The 10,576-nt window shown below is 37.0% G+C and overlaps 1 protein-coding gene across 2 annotated transcripts; it reads left to right on the plus strand.

Annotated features, from left to right (window-relative positions):
• Positions 1–514: 514 nt before the first annotated feature.
• On the plus strand, positions 515–6,386 carry LOC146331430 (uncharacterized). Of its 2 annotated transcripts, none has more exons than XM_084730925.1 (4): positions 515–705; positions 1,882–2,000; positions 2,763–2,975; positions 5,223–5,252. In XM_084730925.1, exons 1-4 carry the CDS (start codon positions 567–569, stop codon positions 5,244–5,246), a joined length of 495 nt encoding a protein of 164 aa, XP_084587051.1. In that variant the 5' UTR covers positions 515–566; the 3' UTR covers positions 5,247–5,252. The 2 variants fall into 2 exon arrangements, with proteins under 2 accessions (XP_084587051.1, XP_084587042.1); XM_084730916.1 differs by lacking the exon at positions 5,223–5,252 and adding an exon at positions 5,349–6,386 and having other exon boundaries at positions 517–705.
• Positions 6,387–10,576: the final 4,190 nt, after the last annotated feature.

Raw genomic sequence — 10,576 nt, forward strand, 5'->3', positions numbered from 1 at the left:
GAATGTTTTCAGGTGAAGTAGCTGTGTTAAATACACGTATTTGAAACTCCAGTGATCCCATGATGTGATGTTTGCAAGTTATTAAATTATTTTAATTTAAAATGTACAAAAACACATTTTGATGTTGTTAAAAAACAACAACAGTTCTGCTTAGTAGTTGCTAAAATACCAATATCTACATTTGTTTTTTCTAATTACGTTGTTTTCCTAAGCTACCTTTTGTTTGCATTAATTCATTCATTAAACCACGTTATTTGTGCTGAAAGCCAAGTATTGTCGTGGAGAAAAGATTTCCTTTATTTCTTTTCCTAACAATTGCTAAAATGGTTACTTCCATTAACATTTTTCATTTATTGTTGATTTGCTTAGGGTTCTTGGCCTTTTACGCCACCACAGCGTCTATGAAAGTGGGCGTGTTATAGAGGGGGCGTGTTTTAGACTCTGCAGCCGCTTACTGGGCGACGTTTGGAGGGCGTGGTTTCGACAGGCTGCAGCTGGACCCTTCTCACGGATAGACGTACAGTCTGCGCCTGCGCACAGTTTCTCCCGGCTGTTTATCAGTAACAATGGCTCCAACTGCAATCAACGTCGAATGGCAGACGAACGAAATAATCAAATATCTGTTTGAGGACGAGGACGATGTCAAATGTCGTCAACTAAGTGTTGATGCTTGTCTGGAGACTGACGGGCCGTCAGAGAGCAACGGTTAGTTCCTGTTCTTTAATGGTTAAAATATCTGTGTGTGTATGAGCTGTTGAACTGAACTGTGTGATACGTCAGCTGAGGTATAGCTAGTTAGTTTCCTTTTGCCATTAAAAAAAGACAGAGGTCGAAGAGGTCACTAGAAGATAGTCTGAATGTCTGCTATATTGAATTATTGACGATTATAGTCAATGTCATGTTCAAGCAAACATGACATAATGTTAGCTTCCTGTAACACACAACGTTAACGTGTATGGCTCAGGTGTGGTCACCGGCAGGGGTGAAGTAACTAGGTTAACAACAAAGACTCGAAGTAGGTTTTTGGATACTTTTACTTTTTTTTAAACGTAAAATTTCAAGTCTCTGCTTTTACTTGCACTTAAGTATTTATTACACGATGTGATCTACTTAGGTGAATTAATATCCACATATTTCATCAGTATTTTTGTAGCCATCAAGGTGATCTGATAGTAAAAATGCCAATGAAAACCAGGACATATGGACGAAAAACTAATGAATGTTTAATCTGTAGTTTAGAAATAGCAGTGATTGCACCTCATTCAACATCGTTTTGTCTGGAAGAATCAGTAAGTAACCATAAGTGGTTGAATGCAAATAACAGAACAGCTAAAATAGTTGGGTAAGTTCTGAAAATGATATCACTTTACTGTCTTGCAGCCTTTAAATCCAGGAAAAGACAACACTTACACCATATCACAATATAAAAATATACAAAATCTAAAATGATATCTAGTCTCATATCACCATGTCAATAAAATACCAATATATTTTCCAGCCCTAGTTCTTTGTCCTGTTTTATTGTACAATGATATGAGTTTGTATCATGGAGAACAAAGTACATGGATAGATAAATTAATACAATAAATACAAAGTGACAAACAAATTAAATTAATAGTTGACAGGTGACATTTTACTCCTGTGGGCTATAAGGCACTATGTTCCTTTACTTCACTGTTGAACTCTTTCTGTTTCACCACCTACAACTTGTTGATAAGCCAGCTGTGCTGAGAAACTCCCCTGAGTTATGTCCCTTATAAGCAGGTCCACAGTGGGTAAATAAATTTATTGTAAATTATGTATGCCTATGTAAATACACACATTTAGCCTGTGGTGACTGTTAACACTTGACATTATTCTCCTTTGTTTTTGTTTTTTCAGATGATAATTTTGACGCAGTCGTGATAGCTGATAAACTGAGACAGGTGGCTGATGGCCTGAATGACAACGTCAAATTTAAAGCTGCATTGACTGACCTGAAGAAAGCAGTAGCACAAGAGGTACACACACACACATGCACATGCTTTGTATCAATCCATCAATGGCATTCACAGGTTGGTGGGTCATGTAAATTCTTTCACATTTATGAGCAGAGGAAGAACTGCCTGCTTTTAACCTGCTATGACCTGGTGTAGTTTTACCAGCTATGTATACATGCACAGACAGACACAGACACTCAATTACACACTACAGTGGAGTAATTTATTTAGACTATACAATGTATTACAATGTACTAGAATACCAGTTTTCTGAAATCACTATTTTGTTGTGTAAATTCACCGCATATGTGTTGAAATGAAGTTTCATTCAAAATTGTGGGAATACTAGATGTCAGGATCACTTCACCCAAATGACCAGATTCTCAGCCATGCAGATTGTTTCTGTTTGTTCTGTTATGGACATTTCTTCTTTGTAAACAAGGGTGTCATACAAACTATTGACAGTAACGTATGTGGCTTATCCAGAGTAGCTGAGGATTTGTTCCTGGAAAGACACATTGCTGGCATTTTGAACTTAAAATTACATTCACACACAGTGTGTTTTGGTGATGCCCCTGTCCCAACAAGAAACACATGGATCAGATTCAGAATTTGTGTACATTTACAAAAACATGATGTGTTTTTCAGTTTCCAAACTTTGAAAGAAGGTCGACTGGAGAATTCTAGTTGTATTCAGTGTCTGTCTTAATTTCTACTGTGATGTCTTTATGTTGATTTTCCAGCTGTGTGTAATATCTGGTCCCTTGTTTCATCTGTCCACAGGCCGCAGAAGCAGCTTTTAGCAATAGTGTGGATGCCTTGTGTCAGACTCAGAGTGCTGAAGTGGTTCCAGAGATGCAACTGATCAAGGCCTCAGTTGCCCTCGGGCTTTATGTCATGAAATCATGCCCAGAGATGAAAAATACAGTCCAAAGTGCCATGGCCTCATTCCTCAACAGGCGTGTACACAAATGGGTGACTCAGCAAGGTGGATGGGTACGTAGGATTTTTCTTTCATTTTAAATTGTGAGCACTTGCACAGGTCTGGTTGCTGTTACATTACTACTATAGAGAGATAGCAATAGATACTGTACAATATAACCTGCATATCAATTCAATCTAACCACATTTTTATGTTGATCAAAGTGCTGTGTCTCAGGCTCTCTATCAAATATTTTCTTTTTATTTATACATCTGGAAAGCTACAATATTAAAGGGAAAGTAAACTTGGTATTATTCTAATGAGGTTAGATATTGATTGTTGTAAGGGTCAAGGTCGCTGCAGCCCTTTGCACCAAATGAATGTTCATATGTATGACATCTGTTTTCATACACCAAACCCAGTGTGGCAAACATTGCCAAAATACTGCACAGAGTAAATTATGTCAATACAGGAAATTACTCTTCAGACTCAGTTGCCACAGGCATTTAAGTGCAATAAAACAGTTTAAAGGAAATTCATCAACATGTCACAACTTATATTTCACAGACAATATAAATGTAGAAGCAGAGGATTTAGACCAGGCCTTTGTTGTCTTTGATTCTTTACAAACAAAGTTTTTTTTTTTTTTTGATTGAGTTCACTATTGCAGGTATCACGATAGTACATGTCATCTATCTCAAGTTTTGCTTTCCCCACCCGCCTTCATTTTACAAGAAATCATTTAAGTGCTTCCTTCTCCATTTTTGCAAACCAACATGCCTGACTGAATATTCAGTGAATGACACAGCAGCAGTCATTACAACGCTTCCCAGACATTGCCCTGCTGGTTTAATTCTTATGAAATGAAACCGCACTGAACTTATTTAACCTGTTAACTTTACTGAAACTTAACAGGAAATTACTGAATGAATAAAGCTTATTATAGTTTCACTACTATAAGTAAAGTCTTGTCCTGATTGAATTTGAAAGTTATGCAGGAAGTTCACATTGTTTTTATTAGATTAAACTTTAGCTTCTTGGGCAGTTTTAGATACTTGTTAGTCCAGTCCGCTGATGAAAATGCAGGATTGTCTGAACCTGGCTCTTTGCAGCATCATAGTGCGGCTTCATCTGGCAGGGTGCTAAAATATGTGGAAGCACAAATTCTTTGTAGAATACTTTGTGAGATGAATACTGTATGTCTGCTGTTTAACTCACACAGGGCTTCTGCAGATCTTTAAAAAAAAGGTTTAAAACCCAACAATCTGATTTTCATGCCTATAAATGTCTTAAATGCAATTTTGACAGGTCTTAAAAATGTAAAAAAAAAAAAAAAGAAAAGAAAAGTTAACATTACATTCATAAAGTTTCCTTAACATGCTTTTTAATGTGTTTTTGAAAAAAATGTATTGATTGCACTATAAGAACAACAAAACAAAAGCAACTACTCATGCAAACTGGGCAGCTTGGTCAGGATTTATTGCAGCACGCCCTGCTAGTGTGTCGTGATGTGGTATGTGGGCAACATAGCATCTCCTCTTATAAAAAAAAAATCTACCTCTTGAATAACTTAAAATTGTTTCTATAAAAATACTTTAATCTACATGTAATATTGGTAAGTGCAGGTTCAGTGAAATCTGGCTGGAGAAAATTTAGTGTTTGGTTGAAGCCTGTTGAAAATATTGAATTTGAAGGCTGCTGCTCCTTGTGAAAGAAAATGCTGAAATTATAACTTAACTGAAATGATTTATTTTGTAGATATATGTATATTAGGAACATTAAGTTACCAAAGTCCAGTCACGCACTCTCACTCTGCGCTAACAACAGTCTGGGATACTGATTTTAATTCATATACTTCATACTTTTTGCCAGTATAGACGTTAGATTGGTCTTAAATTGCATTCATAATGGTCTTAAGCTTGTTGAAACCCGCAGAAACTCTGCTTGCATTTGTCACAATGTGATTGTCAGAACGACTTCCTAGAGTTGTAAATTCCTGTGTAATAAAACCACCGTGTGTTCTGGTATCTGATAAGCCTTACTCATACTCCATGGAACTGGATTTCCTGGATCAACAGTATCTAAAACAACACGCCCCTGGTAATGAGGGCTTTTTTGATATGAACAACTTAGAACATCTAGATTTGTGTCTATTGCATGTGTATCCTGCAGCCAGTTACTATGCAAATGAGTTAAAACATCTGTACTGTACATCTGCACCCTTGCATCATTCTGTTTTATGTCACTTGTCCAGTTTCGTTCTGAGTGACTTGTGGGTTGTGTAACAGTCTAAAAAAAATTTTTTGTTTCGTTTCTTCCAGGATAAAGTCAAAATTCAAGACTGAATCTCGTCTAAAAAAATTATTTTGTTTGGTTTCTTCCAGGATAAAGTCAAAATTCAAGACTGAATCTCGTCTAAAAAAATTCTTTTGTTTGGTTTCTTCCAGGATAAAGTCAAAATTCAAGACTGAATCTCGCCACAGCAGCTTATCTGTAGTGAATTCCGCCAAACTGCACAACAACCTTTCACCAGACAACCTTGTGGATCCACGGAATTAGTCAGCAATCCTTCTGTTCAGGGTTCAGTTGTCACGTAGACAGATATGTGATGACATATTAAGTTTCTTCATTACAATTTGATCGAGCTTTCACACTGACTTTCTGGTTTAGGCAATCTGGCACTTACCCCATGCTCGAGGCATTCAAGTCACAAGTTAATGCAATCATGTGAGTTAAGACCATTTATGGAAGTTGATGAATTGAATCGTAGCTGCAATCAGGAGAAATAGTTTAATTTCCTGCTGACTTGTATTCCATGTATTGACTGATCAGTAAGGTGAATTATTCACTATAATAAAACAAACAAACAACAATTCAAATAAGTTATGTTTATCAAATAGAAAACACTTCAAATCGCAACATTTTACTACGTAATTTATTCTCCACTACATCACTGTTTTTTCCTAAACTTGATTGTCTTCAGAGAAGTTTTTGTAATGATCAGTGTCAAGGATCCAATTTAATATATTTATTTGTATCCACATGGGTTATTCTATTTGGCCTCTGAATTTCTCAGTAAATTAAATATACATTTAGTAATATATTTAATACAGATTATGATTCATTTTGCTGATATGTCTGTTTTTGTTTGCCTTACAATAACAATGCCAGAAAAGCTCTTACCAAGTTATTGTGATGTCTGCACCAATAAGTTACGACAATGAAACTGTTAAACTCACCTTTTGCACTCAGCCATCTGTGTGTATGTGTATAGTGTGTTTTTGATTAGGATATTCCATATTGGGATCTTAATGACCCTGTGATCTCAAGTGCTTTGAATGTATTTTTCTTTTGCTTGTTCTTAAAAAAAAATCTACGGGTATTTTTATGTCTTAAGTTGTTAAACCTTTATTTTCCCTCAAAGTCTGCTGAATGACATATTTGGGTTTTACTTCTCCAACATTGCACATAAGGTATGTTTACAGTGAGTTAAAAAAGAACATTTCAAGTTTAAGTGAAGTTGGTTTAGACAGTGCTTGTATACATATTTGCGATGTTGAAGCAACTCAGCTTTGTTGTTATTTGCAGCATAAGGAAAACTTGATTGAGGGATTTTTTAAAATTCTTTTGTACACAATTTCAATAAACATGTAAAAATTTGACAATAATTTGTGTATTAATATCACCTGGATATGTGGTTCAACTAGGGTGACCAGGTGTCTGATTTTATGTGGGACTGCACAGCATTTTTGTCCCTTCTCCCACTTTCCACATATTGAGATGATGTCCCACATTTTGATTGGCTCTAGTTTTCAGAAGTCAAACCATGAGGATAGACAGGGAAAATTGGGCTTCCCCCAAAGTCACAAGCTATGCAGATTCAGGGGGAATGTAGTGGAGAATATACCAAGAAAGAGGGCAAAGTGTGAGCTAGAAAGGCTTGTTTTTTAAGTTAGATAAACATATCAAAATTTTAGACCTCTTAGGATGTCGTACTTTGCACAACACAAACATACTCTTTGTCCCACATTTGGTTTGTTGGCATCTGGTCATCCTATGTTTGACATGCTTCAAAAAAGAAGGTGTCCTCTTTTAGCACACGTGCAAGATGATCATTAGAACTGGCTTTAGTCCACTGAGCAAGAGCACCCATGTAGGACAGATTAATACTGGAAGTATTTCCATGAAATTGTTTGTTCAAGTGTTTCAATCAGCCAAATTGGTGGAATTTGTCAACCAAAACTAATATCTGAAGATTAAATATTTTAATCACATTTTTGACATGACAGATTTGGTTAACTGAGCTGTATGGCCTCTAGGGAGACCTAACGGTGATAAATAATAAAAAATGTTCAATACAGCTGAGCTGTCCTTGTTACAGCGTGCTGACATTGAAGTTAAAAACAGACTGCAGCTTGGCTCTGTGAGTCTGGATGCTTTGAGATAAACTTTAACATTAGCACACTAAGCATCTCAATATGCATTCTCTATATACACATAAACATAGATATCTGTGTTTACTGTCTTAGTTCAGCATGAGAATGTCATTGGTATATCAGTCATTTAGTTATAAACCAAAACATGGAGCAGATTAAAATATTGGTCTGATGATGACACTACAGAGGAGAAGTTAAGGATTACAATTCATCCTGAAGGGGCATGAATGTGTGAATGTCGTGGTAATGCATTCAGCCAACCTCATGGTGGCACTAAAGGAAAAGTCAGAGGATCACTTTTGTCATCAGGATTCATCCTCTGGGAATTTATCTGAATTTTATGTGAATTTCAGTCTGGATGAACCACTTCGCTGAAACTGCCAGCCATGCTGCTGCTAACATGGCTAATAAAAAGCCTGTGATGAACTGGAATTACAGATAGCCGTGATTCAGATGTGGATATCTGCAACTTAATTATGACTATCTGTAATGACGAACCCCATACACATGAATGGGGAAAGTGATGTAATTTCTCCTAGTAAGAATGATGTTGTGGATATCTGAAATGTTATTTTTTTAATAGGAAGAATTGAATTACAGATATCTGCAATACATATCCAGCCTTGCTATTAAATGTTAAAACGGCTTGCCATAGGTACACAATCATTTCCAATCAATCTGTTCTGTCTTTTGAAAATAAAGTATTTCTACAGTTCAACAAGTTACCACTGTCAGTTTTATGCTGTCAGTGTGTCATTGGACAAGCAGTCCACCCAGACCAGGATCATGTCCATCAACGGCAGCCATCAGGGGACAAAAAACATCTCCATCTCCTTTCTGTTTATGATTGTTACAGAGCAAGATGCTGATTTCTGATCTGAGAAATGCAGCAAACAGATAAATATCTAAAACATCTTCATGCTCTCCTTCCCCATATTTCCAAGTAGTGTAACAAGAATTTTCACAAGCCGTTCACACGCTGCTCCAATATGCTTTATATCATGTTTCTGTAGAAGTACTGGCTCTCGTATCTGCCTCTTTATCTAAAGAAAGATTAATACAAGCAGTGAGCATGAATGCTTCCCAGACAGGCAATCAGATGGAAAAACCGTAAACCTTAAATTCAGAGGAGGAGAGTAAAGCCACCATGCAACTGGAGATATGAGAAATATCATGCCTAACAAATGAGCTTTGTGTCTCTGGCCTCTCCAACAGCACAGTTGTTCTTTTACAGTGTACATACTGTATACATATGAGACGTGTATACACAAAGAGGATGCTTCTGTGAAAAACCTGTAAGCTTGATATGGTTGATTCCCAGTATGACTTCCAATTTAAAAGTGACTGATTCTTTTTCATGAAACTTCTACCACAAATTCAATACATAAAAGTCATTAACAACCTGCAAAAAGTCTTTAAGATGGAAGCAAGACTTATTTATGTGTCTGTAAAAATGAAATTACAATCTCAATGTCTTTTTCCAATATATAACTAAAGAAAAATGTATCTTGCTTTAAGATTGAAGCACTCCACGGCCCTGTAATGCCTCATGTTGTTCCACTACTAGCAGTAACCAGCAGAGAGCAGCACTGAGCTGTTTAAACCACTAGGTGCAAGTGAAAGATGCCACCCTTAATTTTAAGCCAGCCACACATCATGGTGTGTTTGAAAGAGTCAAAAAGAAGAACCAAACTAGCCCAGATCTAATTTTATGTGGTGTTTGCAAGTTTCTCTTCCTTTTTACAAATTGTGTTTTTCTGTTTTTCTCTGCTGTGATCGCAGAGCCTGCAGGCCTTTGGCTGCAGTTCACACTGGCACGTTAAGGCATCTGACTGTAGATTTTCACCTCTGTGAGGACGGTGGAAAGTCAAGGGGGCTCATAAATATGTGAGACATTCTTCCTGACAGTCTTGACACAACACACACCTAATAACTTGCGTATTTATTTGATTTGAAGTAATATACAACCAGTGCATTCTAGTTGTTTGCACAGTAACACCTTGCTCTGTGCGTCCGTTTGGCAGTCTGCACCAGCTCCACTCTCACAGTGTGAGATGTGACAGGGGAGTCCTGCAGCCAGCACACATGAAACCAGCTGGGAGGCAGATCCACACACAGCAAAACACTTTACAAGGTGAAGAGGAAAATTAACTTTGACCCCAGAAAGAGCTGGAATCCATTTTCTCTATTTATAGGGTGGATATTTCCAACAGACATTGTGCATGCCTTTGAGCATCTGTTTCCATTGAAAAGCATTAAGAGCCTTCATTTAGAATTAATAAAATAGCCATTAAAAATATGAATGCAGCACTGTTGTTTTTGCTTCCATCTTTCACATGTTGAATACTTGCAGACAAAAGGTTTATTTAGCTCAAATTTTGTTCAGAAATTTGTTAAAATCTGTGTTAGTGAGTGCTTTGCCAAGATAATCCATCCACCTGACAGGTGTGGCATAACAAGATGCTGATTAAACACAGATGTGCCTTGAACTGGTCACAATGAAATGACACTAAAATGTGCAGGTTTGTCTTGAAAAAAGACGAGGTACTAAGCACTGAACTACAGCTAATGATGTAAAGATACAGATACCAAATTTCTTTCTCAGGAGTGCAAGGTCATGACCCTACTCTGCCTCTGATTGGCTTAGCCTGATATTCTTACCCTAACATTAACCAATCACTACTTATGCCTGAACCTAATCAGCCCAACGAAAAGGGCAACAAGTAGCAGCCAGTCAGAAGCAGAGCAGGATGGGTCATGAAAGAGAGGTCTGTTATTGTGACCTTTCCAAGGCACACCTGTGCATTAATCATCCTGTTTAAACAGCATTTCTCTATGCTACACCTGTGAGGTGGATGGGTTATCTTGGCAAAGCAGAAGTGCTCACTAACACGGATATTTAGCAAATTTCTGAACAAAATTTGAGAGAAATAAACCTCTTGTGTGCACAGAAGAATTTTTTTTTACTTCAACCAAAGAAAACTGGGAGCAAAACAAAGCTGTTGCATACATACTTTCATTGAGTGTCCAAACAAACCTCATTAATATATGGCAAAAACTGCACACACTGCACACGTGTAGTAATGAAGATGAATGGGCTTCAAAGAGACCTGTTGTACAATGAAGCTTCAGCTCACTACTGTGAGGAGGATGTTAGTCAAGCTGCTATATAAAGTCCGCCATTTTGCACTATTCCCCATTTAAAAAATGTGAGTATATGTATATATATATATATATAT

The sequence above is a fragment of the Lutjanus erythropterus genome, chromosome 2 (genome assembly GCF_056507025.1).
Source record: "Lutjanus erythropterus isolate fLutEry1 chromosome 2, fLutEry1.hap2, whole genome shotgun sequence".
Classification (NCBI taxonomy): domain Eukaryota; kingdom Metazoa; phylum Chordata; class Actinopteri; order Lutjaniformes; family Lutjanidae; genus Lutjanus; species Lutjanus erythropterus.